General features: G+C 38.7%; 1 protein-coding gene across 7 annotated transcripts in view; it reads left to right on the top strand.

The window, feature by feature from the left end:
- The window catches only part of ERBIN (erbb2 interacting protein), a 124,573-nt gene that overhangs the window by 33,505 nt on the left and 65,243 nt on the right, over positions 1 to 25,825 (top strand). For 3 of the 7 annotated variants that reach the window (XM_074532951.1, XM_026796920.2, XM_074532954.1), the window contains 3 exons: positions 8,041 to 8,097; positions 20,786 to 20,983; positions 23,888 to 24,005. In XM_074532951.1, the coding sequence (XP_074389052.1) occupies positions 20,795 to 20,983; positions 23,888 to 24,005 (307 nt within the window). In that variant the 5' untranslated portion in view covers positions 8,041 to 8,097; positions 20,786 to 20,794. Of the gene's footprint in view, positions 1 to 8,040; positions 8,098 to 8,417; positions 8,464 to 18,520; positions 18,611 to 19,834; positions 19,960 to 20,785; positions 20,984 to 23,887; positions 24,006 to 25,825 lie in introns of those variants that run through there. The other 4 variants (XM_026796921.2, XM_026796922.2, XM_074532953.1 and 1 more) reach the window with 4 other exon arrangements.

Genomic DNA, 25,825 nt, shown 5'->3' on the forward strand with positions numbered 1-25,825 from the left:
AGGAACAGGATACAGTAACAGTTTAATCCCCCTCACATTTACCATTCTGGAAAGCAACCTTCATTATAGGTTTTAATAAATTGTAAGACTGAAAACCAACCCTACTTTCCTGTAAAGCAGAATATATTGATATAAGCTGTATTGGTTCTGCAAGGAGATTTACTTCATACCTTTTTTAATGCAGGCTGGAACATTTTATATTATGCATTTATGTATGATTGAATCATTATATGATTATTCAGTTGCTTTAGTAAGACTTGGAAAATGACTACCTAAGATAGTAATTACATCGACTAGACAATTTTGCTGGAGTCGAGGCGTAGACACGTGTACCACCACAGTTAACAAAAGCCACTAAGTCTCAGCTTTCTCCCTTGGAAATGCTTGCAAATAATCCAACTGATCTGCTTCCTTTTTTACAAACTGATATTGACCTTAACTCAAAAGTGATTTGACTTTGTAGCATCTAATGTTGGCTTGCTCCGATGTGGTAGACTGGGTGGTAGGTTGGACCACGTGATCTGGAGATGTGCCTAAGAACCTCCATCATTCTGCAGTTCTCAGTGCTTGGGAAAGAAAGTAAAACAGTGCTATATCTTACTGCTTCTCTGGAGAATAATGGGGTTTAAAGGCAATTACAAGTCACAATATAATTCTTACCTGTAACAGCTATGCCTCCTGAGGGTGTTGTAGATCTAACTGTTTATGTTTAATAACAACATGGTATTTTGTTCTTTACATTATTGAATAACTTTTCAGAGCATGTGAGCTGAGGCTTATGCTTTGGGAAACAGATGTCTTGACTAATAAATGATTTCTTGCAGTTTGATGAGATCCAAAACTCCTCCAATCTGGTGCATATGCGTTATAGCATTTTTCCAGTGATGAGATCAAATGCTGACATATTGGTCATTTCTGCACTATCTGCGCTGCTATAAAAGGGAGTTTTGAACACCAGACAATTTTCGCAGGTCTAGGTATGTTTGTTTTATTGCAAAACCACAATTTGCACTCAGAATACTTAGACAAGGTTTTTGTAACTATATCCACAGAGGTGGAAATGCTGCCTTTAAAAAAATTGAGGCCACAGGTGCAGTCTTCATTTATGACTTGCACACTCTTTTTTGACTAGCTTTCCCAAGGAAAAGTAGTCAACCACAAAATCCATCAGCTCTGATTTATTTTTGTGTGCGCAGATATGAATGTGTTTCCTTAACTGTCTTTTGCAAAAGTGCCATTGTGATATGGAAAATAACAAAATTTTACTTTATTGCACTCTAGGCAGTCCATTAAGTTTTAAGATAATTAAAAAGACCTCTAATAGAACTGTAGATGATCTGGCAGATCAGTGAAACTCTTTAAATTAAGATACAAGTAATACAGCAAGTTAGCCAGTCCAGGGACCTATCATGCTTTTGCATTCCATATGTTGGTAAGCATACCCTTAGCCCTTGGCAGAACACTTTTGAACTGCATGTCCCCTGCAGTACACCAGCAGGTTATTTTGGGGCATTCTGGAAGCAAATGTGAACCTTTGTGTGCCTGCTTAGAGTGTGCTACCAGCTGTCCTCTTCCTGCATTAAAGGATTCTGGTTGTCAGCAGCTCTGACAGCATTGGTACTAGGAGGTACCAATCCTCAAGCAGGTCAGTCTCATGCTGCTTGAGGTAATGTTTTGTTATTAAAGTCTTAGACTTGACCACCCCAAATCAACAGATAGTTCTGCTCCCTGAAACTTGCTACATCTCTGTCAATGAGACAGTTCCATGTTTCTTTGCTTCACTCTTTGTTTCAGATACTGAAACAACAAGAAACAGTGGGATAGGATGACAGCATCTGCTTCCAGGAAAAGCAAGATGAATTTGTTTTTTGAGAGTGTTCTCTGGATCCTTTGTGTCTCCTTGGTCCTTCTCTCTTATCCGTCCTTGTTCCCCTGTCTGGGAATCTGAGATGGACTACACTGTCTGTGGTCTACAGGCCTTTCTACTTTGTGCAAAATATGTTTAATTTCAAAAGATATACTGTCTGGAGATCAATATTTTCTCAGCTGTGTTTATCTTTTGTTTCCTCAATCAAAATCATATGTTGTTTTGTTTGTTCAAGCTAGCTCACTGTAAGGCACACTTTTCCCTCCAATGCGGCAGGTTGTAAATTAGAATCTTGCGAGTAAACACTGACAGTAAAACTTATTTATTATCATTGCATATGAAATGATTATACTCATCTTCATGTACTCCCCTGACACTTAAAAAAAAATCTGGTTATGGGTATCCTTTGGCAGGCAAAGTTTTCTTGTACCTGGTATCTTGGTATTTTCAGTGATACCAATGGTGAATACAATTGCTCTTTCTCAGTCTTTGGAATGCTTCATCTTCCTCATCCCCATTTCAAAGAGCAAAAAACCAACTGATTTCCTTGCCCTAAAATAGTTCTGATAGACTGATTTTAGTGGATCAGTATGGGATCTTTTTCTGCTTAGTATGAGTCTCTAGTATGGATGATTTTGATCAGTCTAAAGTCTCTTTAGCTAAATATACTTTCCTGCTGAATATGAATGGATGATTAAGGACAAGCACAGATAATCTGGATTCTGCAATACTCTCCTGGAATTATTTAAAGAAATATTTTGCTGGTTTTACTGTTTTCAGTATTTAAAATAGAGGATGATTATTAAGGGGTAAAGGCTGCCTGAAATGCCTCTGAAGCAAGCAGTTTTTAAGATACTTATTTGTCACTATAGAGCGCAACATGACGCAAAGCGCCAGGACTCCATCAGAAGGCTGTATAGATTTATTTATTAAAGCAACATACTGCCTTTATAATTTTACAAGGTAATTACATTTGCTTAACAAACACATACACTGCCCATTGGTCATGAAAAAGAAACAAAACTCTCTCAATAGGTGAAAAGGAGCCATGTCACTCTGTGAGCCAACTGAAGTCCATGTGTTTTGACTTTCTCTCTTTCTTCACATTGTCATGGTGATAGCCTTGGTACTTTCCTTGAGAGAGATACGAGGCTTTCCTTATCTTCAGGAAGCCTTCGCTGGCACACTTATTTCCAACCCTTGCTGAAATGAGGAGTGTGTTGTGGTCTACCTACTCTCTCTCTCTCTCTCTCTCTCTCTTTCTTGCTCTCTCTCTTACGCTTGCTCTCTTTTTTCTTTTTTTTTATTTTTTAAAATTTTTTCCTTTTCTTTTTCTTTTTTTTTCTTTTTTTTCTTTTGTTATTATTGTTGTTGTTTGGTTTTTATTTTGGGGGTTTGTTTGTTGGTTTGGTTTGGTTTTTATTTTTGTTTCCTTAAACAGTTTGGGGAAAGTAAAAACTGCTTGGGCCTCATTCATTGTACTGAAGTATAGCCCTATATCCTCATCTGTTGTATGAAAGTTTGCTACATGTTCTGGATACATCAATATTCTTTCCAAGTCGACCTCCAAAACCAATTGAAAGAATTGAGGGTCTGAAGTGAACTGTACCCCCATTGTAGAAGGCAGCCACATTTGTCAGACATGACTTCCCCTTAGTGAAGACATGGTGGATGTCACAAATCACCTCCTTGTTTTCAGTGTGCCTTAACAGAGTTTTCAGGAGGGTCTGCTCAATGATCTTTATGAGCAGTGAGGTGAGACCTGACTGACTTGTAAATTCTATGGGGTTTTATTTTCCTTTAAAAAAATTGTGGTTTTATGTCCTTTTCCCAGTCATTAGGACTTCCACAGCTTCTCAAGTAGGGTCGGTAGTGGCTTACCTACTTCCTTTGTCAATTCCTTCAGGATCTGTGGATGCACCTCATCAGGTCCCATGGACTTGTGAACCGTCATGTTCACTTAGATAGTCAAAAACCAGATCTTCTTCTATAGCAGATAACTAGTTCTTCATTCTTCCAGTCCCTGCCTTTGTTTTCTGCAGCTCTGGTGAAGTGCCTGGAGAACTTGCTGGTGAAGGCTGAGACAAAAAAAAAGTAATTGAGTGCTTTGGCCTTCTCCATGTCATTGGTAGCCAGTTCTCCCATTTCCTTTGGAGGGGAGCCACATTTTCATAGTCCTCCTTCTATCACCCATAGAAGGAAAAAATAAAAATAATAGAAATCCTAGCATGCCTATAGAAATAATAGAAATCACCTTTCTTCTCTAAGGAAGGAACTGTAAAGATCATTGAGTTTACACCCTCCTTCTCTGGACACTTCCAAGGATGGGGCATCCACAACTTCTCTGTGCAGTCTGTTCCAGTGCTTCCTCACCCTCATGGTAAAGAATTTCTTGTACTGGACACAGTACTTCTGTGGGGCATTACAAGGGCAGAGGATAGGGGTGGAATCACCTCCTTCCGCTGTTGTTTCGATACAGACCAGGATACAGTCGGCTTTCTGGGCTGTGAGCACACACTGTTGTCCAGATTTTTATCCAGGAGAACCCTAAAGTCCTTCTTGACAGGGCTGCTCTCACTGAATTTGCCTCCCAGTCTGTGTTTATGTCTGGGATTGCCCCTACCCAAGTGCGGCATCTTTACATTTGGCTTGTTGAACTTGGAGGTTCTCATGGATCTGCCTCTGAAGTTTGTATGATTCCTTCTGTATGGCAAAGATCTCTCGTGGAAGCTTTTCTAGTTGCCCTTGATGCCCCTGGTGAGATTTAATTTTACCAGTGCTTTAGTTTTCCTAACCTGATCCCTGACTGCTTAAACAGTCTTTCACTATTTTATTTTGGCTATCTGGCCTTGTTCTCACCCTATGTAGGCTAAAGCCAGTGGTAAGTTGGAAATTAAGTACTTGGTGAAATGAGAAATACTTGTCCACTTAGTTGTGAGCAACCCCTGGAGTGCAGTGATTGGAATGGCTGCTCTGGGTCAGACCAGCAGTCCAGCTGGCAAGCATTTCTAGTAGCATTTAGGTTTGAATCAAGAAAGTACAAACAGGGCCTATACATAAAATAGTTCCCCCAAGTACTCTCTTCATAAAACAGAGTGCTAGAGTTTGTTGGTTAGGGAAACGTATTGAGACTCAGTGTGATGCGATTGATATAGTTTCCTAGAGTATGGTTAAATAAGATTTCATTAGATATTTTTACCTTGAGAGTAAGTAACTGCTAGTCATCTGAAGCACCTGTTACCACTTCTGCAAAACAACTAAAAAAGTGATGAACTGAACTAGCTGAGGTCTTTGTGATGTTGCACCCTTAGGGGGAAGGGAGCACCCAAGATTTGTAGATTCTCATTGGTTGAAAGGAATGAGAAGTCAGATGATCCACAAAAGCTTATAAAGTTTTATTAGTAAATTACACACTTGGCTTGGAAATTGGTATTTTAGTACACTGGTCTCTAATATAAGCACATGACCCTGGATTTTGGATAAAGGGGTAGGGTGTAAGGGAAGAGACAGAGATGAATTTAAGAGGGGGAGAAAGGAAGGAAAGAAGGAAAGAGATTACCAGTCCTGGCTGCAGCATCAATTCAGTTGATGAGGACCACTTCCTCGGTTTAGATCAGAGTACTTATTAGTAGATAAGCTTTCCCTGCCCTGGGGATATGTCACACTTTCTATGCAAATTACTTACAACTCACAGTCCATTCTTCCAGATCCTTGTGGAAATGGGTCAGAGGGCTTTGGGTCTTTGATGGTCTTGTTCTCCCCATAGAGTTCATGCCTGCTTCTCCACCTCATTTCTCTGTTTGTGCTGTGCTGAGCTGTGCTTATCTCCAGGAGGTAGATCAGAGACCTTTGTCCCAGAGGAGTGCTGTCCTAGCTCCGAGTGGCCCCTTGTCCAGTCACATCTTGTTCTTTCTCACAGCATGTTGTTGCCAGCAGTCCTTGGCTGGTGCCACAGCCACTCTGCTATTGGTGTTTGCGACAAACACATTAGCCCCTTGTCTCTAGATTTCTGCAGTTCTGGTGCGTGGTTACTTTGAGCTCCTCCTAATATCCCACTTTATTTTCTAAAAGTTGTTTAGTGCAAACTGTGTGGTGATAGGAGGGTTTCTGCTATTGGAAACTCATTGATGCTTACAGCTGTAGCTACAGCACATCCTGAGCTGTCATCTTTTGATTGAGGCTTAAGGTTATGTGACTCAGTGTCACAGTTTCAAGTGACATTACATTTGCACTGAGTTCATTGCTTTTGTTTGATTTTGTAACTGATGGCTCTTGTTCAGAGACTTGTGCAGCTTCTAAATCATTATAAAGCAGCATGATGTGAAATATCCAGGTAGCCTCATGTATTCTTCCCCTCATGCACACACTTGCTCTATTATTGCCTCTGGATGTTTGAGATTGAATGAGTTCCTTCTGCTTGGATTGGAAGCCTGCAAACAGTTTAAATGGTAATGACTGCCTACCACTGGATTTTATTCTTTTAGACATTTCAATAGATACAGCCAAACAGGTGTCAGGAAATGATGCAAGAGTAATCTCTTTTTGTTTATTGTTTTTGTGATGATTATAGGGCTTGCTATTTCTTTGATAATTATTCTACTGTGAATACTTTGCCTGCAGACTCTTGACCTTAAGTCTTTATCTGTCAGAGGCGTAATCAGCTGACTGTCTCTTTGTCAGATCCAGCTCTGCACTGTTGTGTTCTCTGGATGAATTCTGCTTATTCTAGCACAACTATTGCAGACCTGCATTTCTTCTGGTCGGGAATTTGTGTACAGTGCCTCTGAAATAGCTTTTCTAAAGATCACAGTAGGAGCAAAGTAGTGTGGGAAAGGAAAGAAGCATGCAGCCATGGCAATTTAACTGACTCTTCTAAAAGCCCAAATTTCAGAATCTGGTTTGATCATTGACGTCTTTCTTGCTCTTTTTAATTGTCTTGAGTGGTTCTGCTCTGCATTTCTGAAACTGGTTAAACTAATAGAAATTTTTTTTTCAGTAGGAGGCTTGAAAGGCTTGTGGCTTTAATATTACTTTTATCCCTTGCTATTTGCATGTCTTGGATTCCCTTCTATTGAAAATAAATGTATAGATGTGTGCAGTGTAGTGTATTGGAGTTCTTTTGGTAAGAATGCAGAAGCTGACACCAGTGACCCCCAAAGGAGGAATAGGACATGTGATATGCAAAATTTGACTGTAGTACAGTCCTTTTGTGGAAGTCCTGACTTCTGTGGGAGTTCATTGTCCTGTTTCTTACCCCAAAACAAGGAACTTGCTTTTCTCCTGGAAAAAGTTAATTTTAAATCTCTTTCAGGATCTATTTATTTCATGGTGGCCTTATTCTGCTTTTACTGGAAAGAAATGAAATATAGTTCCATTTATAGGCAAATCCTTTGAATTTGAAGCTACTAACTGGGATCCTCACAACTTAAATTCTTTTCTAGATACTGAGAATTTGACAGATTATACTCTGCTTGACTTAGCTTCTTATCTGCTCTACATGATTTTGTGTTTGGTTAGATGATCTGTCTGACCAGAGTTGACATTTAATGTCTCTGAAGATACGTTCTACTTCTGCCTTTGTTGGAAGCAAAATTAATCCTTCCCATCACTCCAGCCAACTAATTTTGCGTGTGTTCAGTCAAAAACACTCGATGCTTTCATTTGTTTTTTCTTGTTCTATGCCTGTGAAGTTAGCATCAGATCTGTTATGCCTTATGTTGCAACTTTCTAAAAAATTCCTGAAGTTAACATGCAAAAATATACTCTTCATCTTTGGTTAATTTTTGATGTATTTTTTAATGGAATTCTTCAGAACTGTGTGCAAGAGAAATCTGTATGAAACATAATATTTTAATATAGTAACTATAAAAGGAGTAAAAATGAAACGACTTTGTAGACAGAGTGCGTTAAAATAAAAACAGGGTAAAAAACAATGTCTTGTACACACAAGAATGATCCCCTTTAAAAGAATACATGCAGTTTTCCTGTCTTGGAAGTCTTTCAAGTACTCTGAAATATTCAAGCTGTTGTTCATAGACATGTAAAGCTTTTCTTTTAACAAAACCAAAACTCTGAAAGCCAAAAATATATCTAATACAATACAATAAAATACTAGTTTGTTCTTATCTAGTAGTGATAGGGTTTACTAAAATTTGTCCCTTTTTCTTAAACAGAATGTTGACTTTGAAAGCTCAGGGAAGGACCAGCAGGGAGAAGAAAGTAACACAGTGGTAAGTACATTATTTTTCTTTCCTCTGGACCAACTGCCTAATGTGTTAAAATAGAAATCCTCTTATTTATTCATATTTTGTTATAAATGCCTTCAAAGCACTTGAGTTTTATTCTGCATCACATCTCATGTTACTTTGAAAGCTGGTTTTTAAGCTCTGAATATCTGTTGAAGACCCAAGTAAATGATATTTATTTACATGAAAAGGAAATATATGAAAAAGGAAAATAATTCTTTTTTAAAGCTTAGTGTCCATTAAGTGGACTCAAGCTTTTGGCTTGAGAACTTGAGAATACTGAGTTTTGTAATTTTCTTTTTCAGTTCTTAGAAATGATAAGTATATTTATTTGACAAACTTGGACAAAAGGTACTTGAAAAAATGCTAGAAATTTTTGTTGTGCCTCCTACCATCATTTTTGGTTTGCTGCTCTAAAGCCTAGGCATACATCACATCATACGCTTTGTCTCTTACTGGTGTGTTGACATTTTTTAGCTAGAGAGCATATATAAAAATGGGAAAAGTGTTAACAAGGCAAAGTTTGATTTGCTTTCAAAGCTCTATGGAAAAGCAACACATGTTCAGAATCAGCTTTTTTCATTATTAAATGATGCCAATGCAGATGGCACTAACTTGCTTTTGCCTCATAGTGTAAGGGTTTGTAGAGGCAAGTATTTTCTATGAATAAAAAGAGTGCCCAGTAGAGTATTTATTTGTCAGAAGGTCTGTATGAATTTCTGTAGAGGAACTGTTACTGACTAGTCACCCTTCTGCCCCAGAAAAAAAACCCCAACAACATATGACAGCAGCTTCCATCTGCTCTGATTTTATTAATAGCGCTGCTCAGATTGTGGAAATGCTAATAAATATTGATTCCCCAATTACTTTAGTTTTGAGGCTATACTGGTTCAAAGGATAGAAAATCTTCTGCATATTTTATCTGGCATTTCTGTAAACAGCATATGCTTTATTAGAGAGAAGCATGCGCACATGCTTGTGTTTTCTAACCTTTTGTGTAGCCTACAATGCTGTAAGCTTTGTGTGCTTTGGCATTCTCCGCTGAGCTAATAATGCGTGCTGTTGCTGCAGTGCCTCAGCTGTGCTTGCGGCACCATAAGGTTTGCTGCTTCTTATGGGCAAATGACTAGCACTGCCTCCTGCCTTCACTTCCACTGTGCCCGTTTGTCTCTTTTGACTGTGGTGGTATAACTAGAGGAATTAAGACAGTATCTCTTCCTTTCTGCTGGAATAGATGTTGCCTGTATGCAAAAAAATATTTTCTCATACAGTAGTAATCCCTCAAAAAACTAAACCTGAAGCATAAGCTGTTTATTATGGTTTTTTAGCTGTGCCAGAAGCTTCCCATCCTTTAGTCTGGTTGCTTTGTTTATTTAATTTTCATTGTTTTCTTTGTATAGAAAGTCAGGAATTTGTTTCCATGGATCTTTTTCATAATAGCAGTGAAAGAAAATGAGGTTATTTGATGTAGAAATTAGTGGGTTCGGAAAGCAAAGCAGTTCTGAAGTAGCTTAGTTCCAGTTAGCTGTACCAAATAGCTGTGATTACTAGGTACATGGTAGCAATGATTATTTCAACTGCATATTTAAAAAAAAGACGTGGCTGATGGGGGATGGAGTGCACTTCAATATCCTGTTTGGATAAATATTTCATATTTCTGGCTATATATTAACTTAAAAATGAGAGAAATTAAATCCAAACTGTGTCAGTTCAATAATGTAAAGGAATTTTTTAGCCATCTGAAAACATCAGTGTCATGCTTTTAAAGAAGCTTGGGTTGTTGTGTATTCCGTGACGATTTGTGGAACTGCTGCAGTTTCCTTCAGACTTCAGTTTGCTGTTGTAAAAATCACTGCTTTTATATGGTGGGTTTTTTTTTTAATCTAAGGAAGAGAAGTGGATGAGATTCAAATGCAGTCGTTTTAAAAATCAATTTATTCCTCCCTCTTAAGGTTTTCTTAGTAACACGACATACACACCCAAAGAATATGCAATCAAGTGAAACATCAGAAATGAAGCTCAGATCTAATGCTAATCTCAGCAGTGTTGTTAATGGTATCCAATTAGAAACCATTCTTTAGAGGAAGTGTTACATTGGCACTTACTTGGATAGATTTACTGTCCAGATGGAAGTTATTTTCTAGGGCTGTCTCAGAAAAATAGCAAAAGAAAATGTGTGAGAACATACTTGCAGCTACTGTGCTGCAATTGTGTTATGACAGTGTGTGTGTTGCTGTGTATTGTTAAGTAGTGTTATTATGAAAAGTCAATATAAATACTTTTTAAAAAAAGTAACAATTACAGCTGCTTGGTTATCTGAACATTTTAAAATTTAATTTTTTTCCAGTAAACTTAATCTGTAGTTTTTCTCTCTCCCTTTTTTGTGAGGATATTGCTATGAAAGATCTTGCCTTAAATTCACAGAATTGCAGAAGGGTTACAGTTACAAGAAACCCCTGGAGACCATCTCATCCAAGGCAGGGTCACCTAGAGTAGTTTAAGAAGGAAAAGGTCTATCTGGATTTTGAATGTCTTCACAGAGGGAGACTCCATGACCTCCTTGGGCAGCCTGTTCTAGTGCTCTGCCACCCTCAACATAAAGAATTTCTTCCTCATCTTGAGCAGAAATTTCTTATGTTTTATTTTATTGCCATTACTTCTTGTCCAGTATCTGGGCACCCCTGAAAAGTCTGGCACCATCCTCTTGGCACTCACCTCTGAGACATTTATATGCATTGATGAGATTCCCTCTCAGTCTTCTCCTCTCTAGACTAAACAGGCCCAGCTCTCTCAGTCTCTCCTCGTTAAGAGAGGTGCTCCAGACCCCTCATCATCTTTGTGCCCCTTCAATGGACCCTCTCCAGGAGCTCCTTGTCTCTCTGGTACTGAGGAGCCCAGAGCTGGACACAGCACTCCAGATGTGGCCTCACCAGGGCCCAGTAGAGGGGGAGGATCAGCTCCCTTGACCTGCTGGCCACGCTCTTCCCAGTGCAGCCCAGGATTCCACTGGGCCTCCTGGCCACAGGGGCACACTGCTGGCTCATTGTCACCTTGTGGTCCACCAAGACTCCCAGGTCCTTCTCTGCAGAGCTGCCCTTCAGTGGGGCAGCCCCAGCCTGTGCTGCTCCTTGGGTTATTCCTCCCCAGCTGCAGGACCCTGCACTTGCCCTTGTTGAACCTCGTTGGGTTCTCTATGTCCAACTCTCCAGCCCAGCCAGGCCCAGCCCAAAGGCAGCAGAGCCTTCAGGTGTATCAGCCATCCCCAGTTTGGATCAGCAGCAAACCTGCTGAGGGTACCTTGGATCCCTTCACCCAGGCCAGTGATAAACAAGCTGAGTGAGACTGGGCCCGGTATTGATCCCTGGGGAACACCACTGACTACAGGCCTCCAACTGGATTCTGCTGCCCTGATCCTGACCCTGTGAGCTCTGCCATTCTGCCACTCCTTGGTCCACCCCACTACCATTTATCTAAACCACGCTTCCTGTGCTTACCTGTGAGGATGTTATGGGAGATGGTGTCCAAAGCCTTGCTGAAGTGGAGGCAGACAACAACCACTGCTCTCCCCTCACCTAGCCATCCTGCCCTGCCATCACAGGAGGCTGTCAGACTGGTCAAGCATGATTTCCCCCTAGGAAATTCCTGCTGACTGCTCCTGATGACCTTCTTTTCTTCTGCATGCTTGGTGCTGACCTCCAGAATGTTCTGTTCCATCACCTTTCCAGGGCTGGAGGTGAGGCTGACTGGCCAGTAGTTTCCAGGGTCCTTCATGCTATTTCTGAAGACGAGACTAACTTTGTCTAGTCATTGGACACCTCAAAGATGATGGAGAGTGGCTTAGCAACATCATCTACTTGCTCCCTCAGCACCTGTGTGGACGTCCCATCAAGGCCCATGGATTTATGAACGTTAAGCTTATCTAGTTAAAGCCTCAATTACCAGGCGTAGGTCCTCCTTTCTCCAGCCTTCCTCTCCTTCCCCCAAGGTCTGGGATTCCTGAGGGCTGGCCTCAGCAGTTAACACTGAATGAAAGAAGGCATTCAGTAATTCTGCCTTCTCTCTGTCTTCCTTCACTGAGACAATTATCTGATTCAGCAGTTTCCCTAGTATTCCTTTTGCTGATGATCTACTTGTAGAAGCCTTGCTTGTTGTCCTGGATATTCTTTTACAGACTCAACTGGAAGTGGGTTTTGGCCTTCCTTGTCACCTCCTTGCATTCTGTGACAATGTTTCTGTCATCCTAACATGTGGCCTGTCCTTTTTTCCACATTCCATAACTTTCATTCTTCTATTCAAGATTTGTCAGAAACTCCCTGCTCATCCATAAGGGGTTACTGCCCCCTTTGCTTAATTTCTGGTTCATGGGAATGCACTGGTCTTGGGCGTGAAGGAAATAAATGATGCTTGAATATTGACCAGCTTTCTTGGACCTCCTTCTTCTCTAGAGCCCTAACCCATGAGATTCTGCTAAGTCGGTCTTTGAAGAGGCTGAAGTTACCTCTCTGAATGTTCAGGGTTCTGGTCCTGATTGCTGTTTTACCTCCTGTACACAGGATCTTGAGTTCCACCATCTCATGGTTGCTACAACAAAGCAGCCCCCAACTTTGACGTTCTCAGTCCTTCTTGGCTTGTTTTACAAGGTCCAACAACACACCTTTCCTTGTTGGCTCTTCTACCATTAGGTCAAAAAGTTACCATCAATGACCTGCAGGAACTTCTTGCATGTGTGCTGAGTCATGTTGTCTCTCCCCCAAAAATGCTAGGGTTATTGAATTACAGATCTGTACTCCCATATACATCTGATTTACTGATGTCGTGGTCTGGGCTCATAAGGATATTGAGTATTACTGCATTTCAGTTAGAGGCTGCACTTGAAATAGAATATTTTATTACGTAGGTTATTTGCCAGAGATTTTCTTCTTCTCAGTTTAAAAATAATACTTTTGTTCTATTTTGACAGAGTCATTCTGGTTTTGTCGTTGTTAAGCTTTTGCCATGATAAGGCTGATAAGTACTGCTGACTGCTTTATTGCAGAAAATAAATATAAATAATTATTCTAAAGAGTTCTTTTGATGTGCTTAGGGTGGATTTTACTTGTCAAAATTAACTCATAAGGTTTGTTTTAGTGTAAGCAGTTCAGATTAACTTTTCAGCTAAAAAGTATCTGTCACAGACATCTTTTCTTTAAAAATCTTCCTTAAGATTTTTCTTCCTGAGAAGCTGAGAGGCTTCAGGAACAAAATGTAAACAATGGTTATCTGCTGCTGTGGAATGCAACAGGTGCATCTGTGATTGGCCCATCTTGGATGTTTGCAATTAATGGCCAACCACAGCCCAGTTAGCTTGGACCCTTGTTATTCATTCCATGCTATTCTTAGGTTAGCTAGCCTTCTGAGATGAAACTTTTCCTTCTATTCTTTTGAGTCTAGTTACAATATAATATATATATATATAATAAAATAATAAATCAAGCCTTCTGAAACATGGAGTCAACATTCTCGTCTCTTCCCTCACCTGAAAACCCTTGTGAACACCATCACAAATATCTGTCTGCTAGAACACATACTTAGTTAGATATTCTTTATTCCAGTAAAACAGGAAAATGCTATTGTTGCATAAAGAAAATGTTACTGATACAGGTAACAGCATTGTAACTGTAACAAGTAAGATTTTATACTATGTTTTGATGAGAAGCTTCACATTCTAATTGTGTAAAGGATTTCTGACTATTTTAAATAAAGCAAAATAGAAATGGTAAATTGAAATTTGTTTAGAATTTATTTATAGAATGCAAAAAAGAGATAATTTAAGCAAATTTCTCCAGAATTCATATCTGACATTGCTTTTCTTGCTAATTAACTGATATTGTCTTGTTGCCCTGGCCCTTGGAGATGGGTGAATGGTTTTGGGTGGTTTGTTTTTGTTATTTTTAATGTATAGAGGCACTGAGCACTTGCAAAGTAGTTAACCCCAAGAAAAATTTTGAACTTGGTATTTATTAAGTTAGGAGTGGAGAATGGCTGGGTTTGGTTGCATTCTGGTATGCTGGATCATCAAAAAGAAAACTGATTTCTGTGTTCTCTGTTCCCTAGTTTTCTCAAAAAAATTTAACAAGCATCCTTAATATGTTTTTATTTAACAATTGGCCATTCACTGTATTTACTAGCATGTTCTTCCTCCTGTTGTTACCATTCACTATTGTTGTTTCAAGGGTAGTGGCTTTTATTTCTTTTTCTCTGAATGCTGTCTGTGAGCAAGCACAGTGTGTTTTTTGATGTTCCTTGCCTGCATGAGAACTCACAGCCATGGATGCAGTTGAGCGTTGTTTTTATGCCAGAACCGGGCAGCCTCAGATTATAGCTTCATATTAAAATGGTGTCCATTTTATTTCCACCCACTTGTTCTTTCTCCAGAGTGCAGTATTTTGGTTCATTTGTTTGTACTGGTATGTTTGCCAGTCTCATTCAGTGAGATGTATGACATAACCAGAGCAGTTTGGGGCTTCTTTTTTTTTTTTTTTCTAGAAGAGACAAAGAAATAGCTGGGATGAAAAGGGATGAAGGAGTGAAAATACCTGAAGCTGGCATTGTCACCAAATAAGGCTTCACCCCTGAACCAGAGAATGCCAGTGATCCTTAAAAAGGGAAAGCTTCTTCACAATGCACGCTGTCTTTGCATGTTTCAGGTCCTTTTCAGTGGCCATCAGGTCTGAGCTATCCTTTTGTTTCCCAAAGATGACACGCAAAATGATTGAAGAGAAACACAATTTGAAGCTTGGGTGTGCAAAATAGTGGTTGCAGTTTGTTATTTTAAGACTTCACCTTTCCTGCCCAAGAGGACTGGATTGATCTTCGGGGAAGTCTGTACCAAGCCTTAATGCTACCCCTACACACTTTTCCCCTCCCATCCCCATGATTTCCTGATGAGTAAGAGGTGCCAAGTACTTTGGGTTTAAAGAGTGAATAATTCTGTGCTCTGTTTACTGTGAAAACGTAGGATGTTTTTTGTTCCTTCTAGAAACAGCTATGTTGTTTATAGTTTCCCCAAATTCATGAGAATTAGTGCTGTTCTTAACTGGAAGACATTAATTAAATTGTGCTTTTACTTTTCACAGTATAGCATCTCTCACTGAGAAGCCGCAAAGTCTGTGTTTTGGTGTCTTCTGTGGTGCTTGTTGCTGCTTTAGGCAGAGGAAAACCCTTGTAAGCTTTTTCATAATTCTTTGTTTTGACATGAAAATGTTGGGACTTCTGTCAGTTGGTCAGTTAAACCTTTCTGTGTCTGTCAGGCAGCATGTTAGGTTATGGTCTCCCCAATACAATCTTTCCCTTTTCTGTGTTGACATGTGGTCAGCTCCATAATTCTGCACTAGTTTGTAGACAGTGAGGTGGACTAAAAAGTACTTCACTGTGTATTTTGGGTGCCTAGTTTAACTTGCCTTTCTGTATAGACATCTGATACCTGGTTTCATTTTCAATTGCTGCTGATATAACATTCTTTTACAAGGCCTGGGAGAGGGAAGCAGTGCTTTCTTGACCATGAGTGATCCCATCCTGTTAGCATCAGATAGGAAGTCTAAGAGACTAATTTCAAAATAAATTAACATAGACTGAGGACAAAATTACTGTGATCCTAAGTTCTACTTGAGGTTAAATTGCAAATATCCCATGGGGTTCTGGCAGGTCTCCATATACTGTTGGACTGTCAGGTACTTAGATGAGGGCAGTATGCGGGGAATCATCAGAGTTAAAGGGAAGAGTGATGGTTCACTGAGTGATGCTAATCTCTTCTGAATTAGAATTTAGTGTATACTCAAGCTTGCTGTTTATCTTGTTTTCTTCCATTGTCTTCAAACCAATGCTTTTCTTTTCAGCTTCATTTTACAGTAAATTACATGATTGAATTCTATTCAGTTTTACTGTTTATAGTTTGTATTGGGTGTAGGTGGGAAGGATTTAGTAGTTGGGGTATGATGTCCCACCTGAAAGGGGAAGGGAGAACCCAAGATTTGTAGATGCTTTTCAAAAGGAATAACTAAAATTAGAGAATCCACAAAAGCTTATGAAGTTTTGTTAGTTAGTTAAATATGGTGTGCAAGCTGATATGTTAGTCCTACACCTCCTAATGTAAATACATAGAAGTAGATTTTGGATAAAGGGGTAGGGTGAAAAGAAGGAGACAGAGACAAACTAAAGATGGATAGAGAAGGAGTGAGAGACAGACAGTACTGGCTCCAGTATTGATCCAGCCAATAGAATGTCCAGGGGACACCCATGCACTTGGGCTTGGTTTTGGGTGCCTTTTTAATTGGTAAGCTTTCCCTGACCTGGAGAAAAGTTTTGGATTTTGAATGTTAATTAGTTATCATGTGCTTTCTGTTTTTCCAGGTCCTTGTGGAAATGGGTCAGAGGGCTTTGGGTCTTTGGTGGTCTTGTTCTCCCCATAGAGTCTGTGCCTGGTTCTCCACCTCATTTCTCTGTTTGTGCTGAGCTGTGCCTATCTCCAGGAGGTAGATCAGAGACCTTTGTCCCAGAGGAGTGCTGTCCTAGCTCCGAGTGGCCCCTTGTCCAGTCACATCTTGTTCTTTCTCACAGCATGTTGTTGCCAGCAGTCCTTGGCTGTTGTTACCTGAAGTCCTTGGTTGGCGGCACAGCCACCCTGCTATTGGTGTCTGAGACAAACACATTTAGCCCCATAAGGGATCCTTCTGGGATTCTACAGAGCGTCTGCAGGTGTGACTTCACCACATGCAGAAGCTGTCCCCATGCTGGGTGGAACTAATTCCAGCTGTTTCCAGGATGGACCCACTACTGGCCAGAGCTAAGTCAGTCAGCAATCTTGTTAGCACCTCTGTGATAACATGTACAAGGAAGCATTAAAAACAACTGTACAATAGCCAGGCAAGAAAAGTGGGAATATGTGAGATAACCCTGTAGACACCAGAGCCAGTGAAGGAGGGGACAAAGTTGCTCCAGGCACTGGAACAGAGATTCCCCTGCAGACCATTGTCCAAGTTGGAGGAGATCACCTGCAAACTGTGCAGAGTGGTTTTTCCCTTCCTATTCCTTCAAGAAGTGAAAAAAAATGCAAAGCAACCCAAGAACTATATAAGGGTCGTAATTTTCCTGTTGGCTGTGAACCTCAGTTAAACTTGTGTTTAACCTAACCTCTAATGATTTAGGGAACAAGAGGGTTTTATTTGTGTTTTGGGTTTTTCCTTTTTTTTCCTCTTCAAGGTGCTTCATAAAGTACTGGAGTTGTTAAGTGGTGGAGTAAAATAAGCCATCACAATCTTGCAGGTCTGCAAGACAATTTTACATTGTTGGATTTGGTGCTTTAGGTAGTCTGATATTGTGGTATATTAGGAAATCAAGATTTTTCTGCCTGCTAGACTTGCCTGTTTTATGGGCAGGAAAAAATCACTGTCCTTTGTGTCCCTTTTTACATTCTGTGTATTTACTCAAACTAAACATGGAGAAGTTTCTATCTGAGCAACATTAGAAAAGCACAAGTGTGTGAAATTACATTTTCCTGTCTTTGATAGTTCTAACAGTGGATTCTCTTCTATATTTTTTCATTCCTTTCATTCATTACAACTTTTCTGCTTGGGCAACTGACCACAAGATGAGTAGACAGAGACAGATAAGAAGTGTGTATGTCTAACTGTTGGTTTATAAAACATATATTGTAGAGAAGTGACAGTGGGGAATGCTTCCTGCCACTATCCTGACACACCCATTTCCTAGTATTGGCAGCCATCTCTGTTGTAGAACATGAGTGTTAAACAGTTCTTCCTGTATGTGTAGATAAGTAAAATTTGAACAAACATAAAATAATTTTGAAATAAAGCACATTGTAGTTTCCTGCCTTCACTTAAATGAAGCTTTCTTGGTTCATTCTAGGTTTTGAAGAGTTACCAGTTAATATATATATTAAATATATACCCAGGTTGGTCAAACCAGTGCTTTGGTTGTTTATTTGGTATTTCATGTATGAGTTTTGACTGTTTTGGCTTAAGATGTGCTGTGAGCTTAGATACTTAAAGAGACATGGTAACTGAAGGAGATATTGTCCAGGCATTCGTTTACTAATCTGTTTATGGTGCTGTGGATGCATGTGATTTTTTACCAGATCTTTCTTCCCCCACACCTTCCAAAAGCTCAAAATCTCTCTTACAAAATAAAGGAATAAGTAAGGAAAATTAGTTGTGTGTGGGTTTTGCATTGTTAGGCTTTAGGAGTTTTGGTAGAGACAAGTAGGATTCCATGTGAAGACAGCAGTCACTGAAGAAAAGGGGGCAGTGTAATGAATGTGTTTTTAAGGGATTTGAATGGCGAGTAGTATCTTTTTTTGTTATTCATATGAAGCATGTAGTAAACTTCTTAATATTCTGCTTTCAAAATATAGTTCTCAGAAGTTGAAATGGCTGGACAAAGTGAACTTATTGACGGCTGCAGCTGGTGGGATATAGGTGTGCCTTTCCCTGCCAGACTTCTGGTAATCAATTCACATGTACAATCTCTGCTTCCAATGCTTGTTTCCGTGACATATGTTCTTCTGTTTATACTCCTGTTTAAAGAGACTGCTGTTGATGCTTCTTATGGAAGTATTGTGTTTTTCCACAGTTTTGCTGTTCTCTGAACTATTAGCAAAATGAGACAAAATTTCTTTTTTGTCCAAGGCTTTTTGTTTTTAGATGTTGGCCAGGGAATTCAGCTTGTGTTTTCGTGTGCAGCATCAGAGGCTTGGAGAAGGCATAGATAACTTTGATATAGTGAACACATCAGCTTCCATAGCATCCTTGGCATCTGTCTGTGGGTGGCTAGAGGATGTCATTCTTGAGTCTGTTCCTGTGAAGGAGGCAGGAGGAGGTTATGCTATCTGTTTTGCTGACTTTTCCATTTTGTGCAGATCCCCAGTGTGAAAATTGCAATCTCCAATGTCTTTGTATTGCAATACAGTTAAATATTTTTTTTAAAATTATTAGATCAATTTTGTTTAAATGTGACTGCAATTTTATATGAAATGCTGTGTTCTGATAATCAACGTTGTAACAAAATTCTAGCAACATGGAAGCATTGTTTAAAAAAGAGGTTCTGACATTCCATTATTCTAATGAAAAGTTTTCTTCCATTTTTTTTTAATGGATGTATGTAGAATCTGACTGTTCACAGCCTGTGTGATAAATTCTACTACTGGTTAATGAAAACACTAAAATATAGCAGTCCCTTGATCTGTTGCCATATGAATTATACATACTGTGAAGTATTTGGAAAGCTAAGCTGCACATAGAGGAAAATCCAAGTGCATTACTTGTTTCTGTGTCTTAGTTAGAAAAGGGGACTTGCTTGTGACTTTACATAGTGCTATGGGCATGGTATTTTATGTTCTCCCTGGATTACTAACATACTGTCTGAAAGCTGAACTGCAGTCTGCTAAGTGTGTCTGAAAGACTTTTTTGGCATTTGGAGGAGAAACTTTCCTGTCACTAGTCCAGAAGTAGAAATATAATTTCAGCAGTTCAAAAAAAAAGGAGATAAAAAAGGCATATTTTCATTTGGAGTGTGGGCAGTTTGATTGAGAAAATAAATACTCAGTGCTGTTTTGGAGAAGTATGTATTTTTAGGCTAATTTCCTGAGGAAATGAAGCTGACATGATTATGTTGTTCGTCTGCATATGTTGGTCCTTCTTGAAAGATTAAGTCTGTCATCTAATTTCAGCCAAACTTAAAACCTGAGGTGACATTCTGAAGATTTTGTGAGAATCCATTGCTTATTAGAGAAAGAGACCTACACGTGTGCTGTTGCTGAGGAGAAAAGAGGCAGGAACATTGCTGGTGTATGCTGTAAGTGATTAGCAAATCAGCACCATTTGGGTTTGCCTTCTCAGGATGAATAGGGATAATGCAGAATAATGTAGTCATGGAGAATAGAGGGAACTGTTGTAGCAGCGAGTTTAAAGGAAGAAAGGTACATTCCCAGAAAAAGAAAGGTACATTCCCATGAAGTTTCCTTGTTCCAGTGTGCACAGCAAGATGTGTTGAAGTTTTCCGAAGGGAGTGAAGTTGCAAGAAGAGGTCGTGTTATCTTGAAAATCTGTCCATTTAAACTGCAGATAGAACAGTTGGTAGAAACTGTTTTTTTTTTTTTATTGTATTCTGTCATTAAATGAGGGATTTGAAATTAAGGTATGTGAATTTACATGTACAGAAGAAAAAAAACTGATTAGATTTCCTGTAGCTACACTTTAATTCTCTGCAGAGGGTGAATTTTATTGTGCTAAACAAAAATATCCCACTAATCTTTGCAGAGGTGGGATAAGCTGTATTATAAAGGCACAATTGACAGTTCAGAAATGCCCATTTCAAAGTTCTCTGATTCTCTGCCGTGTAGGATTGTGTTAGTTGGTGACAAGTCATAGGCTAAACTTTGGCTTAATCTTCTGGTATCTGCAGCTGTGTTAACCCCATTTAATGTCATTAGAGTTCTGTTGTATTTAAAAGAAAATAAGTCCGTGCTTCTCACTGTGTCTCGTGTATAGAAATAAATATGCAGGAACATATATATGCTACTTCTTTTCAGTATTTAGTGGTCAGTGGAAGTTTGAGAAACTGCACGTGAGTATTTCTGAGGTTGTCTTGGTTTTTAAATTGACCAATTTCCCTTTTACAGTGCCTGAAAATGACAACGAAGCGGAATTTGTTTTTGCGGCTGGTGCCATGCCGCTGTCTGCGTGGAGAGGAGGAAACTGTGACTACACTTGATTATTCTCACTGCAGCCTGGAACAGGTGCCTAAGGAGATTTTTACTTTTGAAAAGACCTTGGAAGAACTGTATTTAGATGCTAATCAGATTGAAGAGCTTCCAAAGGTATGTTGGATGATTTTGCTTTTAGGTACACTTATGTCTTTACTTTACCAGCATTGCAGAAGCTAATAGTGTCCAGCTTCAGCTTTTGGGCCGTAGCTTGCCATGAAGCAGCCTTGGTAGACTGAAAGTTTATGCATTCCAGCTGGAGTACTTTATTGCATGAGTTGGAATGAAATTGCTCAAGCAACAGCTCTGGCTCAAGAGAGTTACAAAGCAAAACGGACTGGCAAATAAATCAGTTTCTGTGCACTGTGAAGTAGGTAGGCTACCACTTGCCTTGGTCTAGTCTACAGTTTAATGTGAGTTGAAAGATTGTGAGTAGAAAGATTGCTTGAACATTTGTCTTTTGTTCCTTTCTGGGTTTTGGTTTTATTTTCTTAACTGCAGGGACATGTAATAGCCTACACTTTCTTCAAGTTAATGTGTTTTTATGTTAGGGTAAGTCATACTTAAAGGCATATTTCTGAGAAACTAAAGATTTTTTTCCAGCTTTTAAGTAATTTTGGTCATTATTTTTTGCTACCCTTTCAATTTTCAGAAGAAAACGCCCCCACATATAAATTCAAATATGGCAAAGGACACAAGCAGAGAGATTAGAGGTGGTGAAGATGTAGTCAAAGTGATTTTTATTCATTTGACCAAAATTTTTATAATTAAACTTCCAAGCAGAACTATAGGGGGAAAGCCTGTAATATTTGAAATTATCCTAGCCAATATGACCCAGAGTTTCAAGCTGTGTGTTCCTTTTCCATTTTATTTAGTCTTCCAACTCTGAAAAAGGCTTTTTATTAAGACATTTCAAATATGAAGGGTGTGATACTTATCAGGCCCTCTCTAGTTTTCGGAAACCCTGTTAAGACATTCCCACTCTCGCCTTTTCTCCTTGCCCCAGTGCTGTTTTGTGCTCTCACCTTTGTATGCCACAACACAACTGTTTTGAGGCTGCTTGTCAACCTTATGACCCATCAGTGTGGCTGCTGGATTTTTTTAATCGCTTTGAATCTTTTCAGAATTCCAGCTTATTTCAAAGTCAGTTCTTACAGTGTAGCTCCTTAATTTAGCTGTATGAGCAAATTATGAGCAACACAGTATGAGCAACCTGGAGAGGAGAAAGGTTGTGGTAGGGAAGGAATTGACTTTACATGAAATATTGGTACGTGGTCTTAGCTTTAAAATTGACTTAACACTTGAAATTGTTTCACCCTCCTTCATCCTATATGCTAAATCACATCTGAAAAAGTACGCTTTTTTACTCCAGGAGCTACAGTGTGCATTTGATCTGAAAAGCTCAAACTGTAACAGTTTTACTTTTCTCTCACTCTGATGTTTGGAAGAAATAAGAATTCTTTAGTAAAATAGCCTTTAATTATGTGGCTTCCTGCATTTACTACTAGTAATTATGAATATGTAAACACTGAAAAAGAGCAACAAATGGAGTAACTGCAAAGTCAACATCATCCTCCCTTCCCCTTCCATTTTCCTTTAGGGGATCTTGCAATTCCTGCTGCGTATGCCTTGACCTGAGTTATCATAGAAATTTCTAACGATTCCAAGAGTTTAGATTATTGCTTTCCAGGGAAAGAGTCTAAGTATATATTCTTGAAGCAAGGGAATGGCTCCAAAACACCTGAGCCCATCACCATATCCTAAGTGACATGAAACTCTTCAAAGCCTTAATGAATGATAAATAAGTTCTAACAGGCATATATCTGGAGAGTTGGAAACAGCAGTAGACAGCTTAAAGCTCATTCCTTTAACTGTCCATCGTGCTAATTCATGTCTGCTTTTGTTCTGGGGCAGTATGTACAAATGTTACAGGAATGGGGCACTTTCAGTCTCTGGTTCAAATAGTGGCCTTGTAGTTGAGAGAGACACAAAAATTTTGGTCAAACTGAGCTCGTAGTATGATAGTGATTGGGATAAATTTTTTTTAGTCAATGAACCCTTCCTGGTATTTTATTGTATTTTCTCAGAATTTCAAAAGAGAAATTCACTAAGTCAATGAATGATCTTGTCCAAAGCTGTAATGAAAGAAGTACTCATCATAAATTTTTCAGATTAAACTTCTCAATTGCTTACTCAGAGATATTTATTTTATGTTATGTGTAAGTTTTCTGCATATCTTCTGAGGTTTTTTCTTTTTTCTTCTTCTAAAGATTATTTTCCCTACTTTGTCAATTTGTTAAACTTTTGAGGAAGAATCTCTAGGTACCCTGCATTTAAGAAGAGATCTGGCTCTGATCTATTTGTTAAAGATGGTAATGCATGTATACAGAAGGGATTAGACAGTTTTCTGTACCCCTAGCTTGAACTTCGACCAGTTTCAATTTTTTCACTGGTTCAATATTTTTCACTAGTTTTCAGGGGTTTTTTTAAACTTTTTTTGATTTTTTTTTTTTTCTGTACTTAAGGTCGGAAGCATGAACAGGAAAAATATTGGGAGACATAACAAAATGAAATTTATACTTTTAGAGGAGGTGAATACCTACTGAAATTCTGTGTTCCCGAACGATTTTACTTCAAAATATGTCTGTCAATTTTTTTCTTCTTGAATAAACTCTATTTACGTCTGGGTTGTCACATGGCGAGTCTATTATAGAAAATGTTTTGCAATGTTTGCAGGTCTATATGTAACTACAGGTTACAGTTTTTGAGATCCTGGAAGACATTTGTAGGAAGGATCAAGCATAACTGCTGCCTTGTACCTATCTACAGTTTTTTGCTTTCTGATGTGTTGTAATGAGTAAATTTTCAATGAAACTATTTAAAAATTTTTGATAGACAAAAACTCTAAATAGCTTGATCTTCAGGCCGTGAGGTCAGAAGTTTCAAGGGGTTAAAAACAAAAGCTGTATAGAGAAAACTGAGAGAAAATCACATTCACTTTTTCCTTTGTTTCAATAGCAACTTTTTAACTGTCAGTCCCTACACAAGCTGAGTTTGCCAGACAATGATCTAACCACATTGCCAGCATCCATTGCAAATCTCATTAATCTCAGGGAACTGGATGTCAGCAAGAATGGTAAGTCACTTTGCTTATTGTATTGAGGTAACTAAAAGGCAAATCACCATTGACTGTACAAAGACAATAGCAAAACTATAATTTCTAGAAGCTGCACAGCTAATAATTTTAAAATTACTACTCTAAATCCCTGCTTACAATAAAAAAATGCTCTTTTATGATCTGGTTGTGATATTTTATTGTATCTCTTACATTGATTGGTTTGTAGACAACACTATCTGGCATTTTATATTCTCTCAAAATATATAAGCTCAAATGTTAGTTTTAGTAACTTTTGTCATCTGTCACTATACTGAAGAGAGTTTGTAAATTTTGCTGGATTTTATTAGTATTAATATGAAAATTTGTTTTGGTTTATTTTAATAAGCTCTTGGAATATTGTAGTATAGTAGGACTTGGCTTTGCTGTCCTGCTTTGGGGATGGTAACTTCTGTTGCATGGAGGAGTGTACTTATGTGTCCATAGACGTGACTTGGTTCACTTGTCTGACTTGTTAAAAATCCATCATTCTGTGAGAGTCAGACTTCTATAAGTTATGAAATTTTGTCAGCCAAGTATTGTATTCATGGGGTTTTACTGATGGTGGTGCTTTGGTAAGTTGGCAGATGTGTGCAACTGTGAGGAAATTGAAATAATGTTGTCATCAAACTTAGTTGTGTGACTTACTTGAGAGGGACATTAAGTCATGCTAATTGAGAAGAATAGAATAGTTTTGTCTTACTATTTTAAAGTTAAGTAAGAGGATACCTCATTGAAATAATACTTGAATATAAGAATTACATAAATATTCCAAAGATTTTGTCATTAAATTTATTGTGTTATGTGGGCTGCTAAGTAATTATGACTCCACGAAGTTCTGCTTTATTAAGAAAGCATTCCAGTTGTTGAAGTGTTGGTATTTTCCTCAGTCATTTGTTTTAGCCCACTCTGTACTTAAACTCTTACTCTCTTATCTCTGCTTAATGAACACAGCATTTAGTGCAATAAATTGACCTGGTTGTTACTGATCTGTTCCTGGTACAAGTGGATTGATAGTCTTTCTTAAAGAATTCTAGCCTTAAAACTGTCACAGTAGCACCGAAAAGAGAAAGAATAATCTTTTTGTCCTGCAATGAACAGTTGAAAGTATTAACTGTTTGCAACACAAGTTCTCAATGCAGAAGTCTTGAAAGAGCAAAAGGGAATTTGAGTGCTGCTGTTGGCAAATTCCATAGCTCATGTACATAAATAGGCAGCTGAAGCCAGGGACTTAGTTGTCTGTCTAAAATGTCATGGCCCTGAACTAAGCCTACAGAGTTCAGTACTGAAAGAACACTTGTTCCTCTAAGGCATGAGATACACTGTCCCAGTAAACTATCAATCTCTGTTTTCTAGAGGTTGGAGGTTTTTTTAACATCCTTCAGAGAAATGGCAGTACATTGTACAATGGGAGTACAAGCTTATTTAAACTATTATCGGGTGCCTGGTGTCAGACTTATCACAATTTGGATAGCTTCTCTGACTAGTGTTGCACATAAAAAATAGTTCTGAGGTCACAAGCTTGTTTGCTGTGGTCATCTTGTCTTCCGTAGTTCTAAAACCTCTGTAAAATTAAAAGAACCAAATTAGAGTCCCTGTTTGTTCCTGCTGGGTGAAGTAAGAAATAGTGGTCTTTATTCTGTAATAAATTTGGTATTATTTGAGACCTCGTTTGTTGGCATAAGTGCCATTCCCTTTCTCTTCAGCTCTCCACTGTTTCAACCATGGAAAATTTTTCTCTTGACAACTGCAAGCCTATTCTCCTCCCCTGTGTTTTTCTTTTTGTAAGAATTTACTGCTCA

Source organism: Zonotrichia albicollis, chromosome Z (assembly GCF_047830755.1).
Source record: "Zonotrichia albicollis isolate bZonAlb1 chromosome Z, bZonAlb1.hap1, whole genome shotgun sequence".
Classification (NCBI taxonomy): domain Eukaryota; kingdom Metazoa; phylum Chordata; class Aves; order Passeriformes; family Passerellidae; genus Zonotrichia; species Zonotrichia albicollis.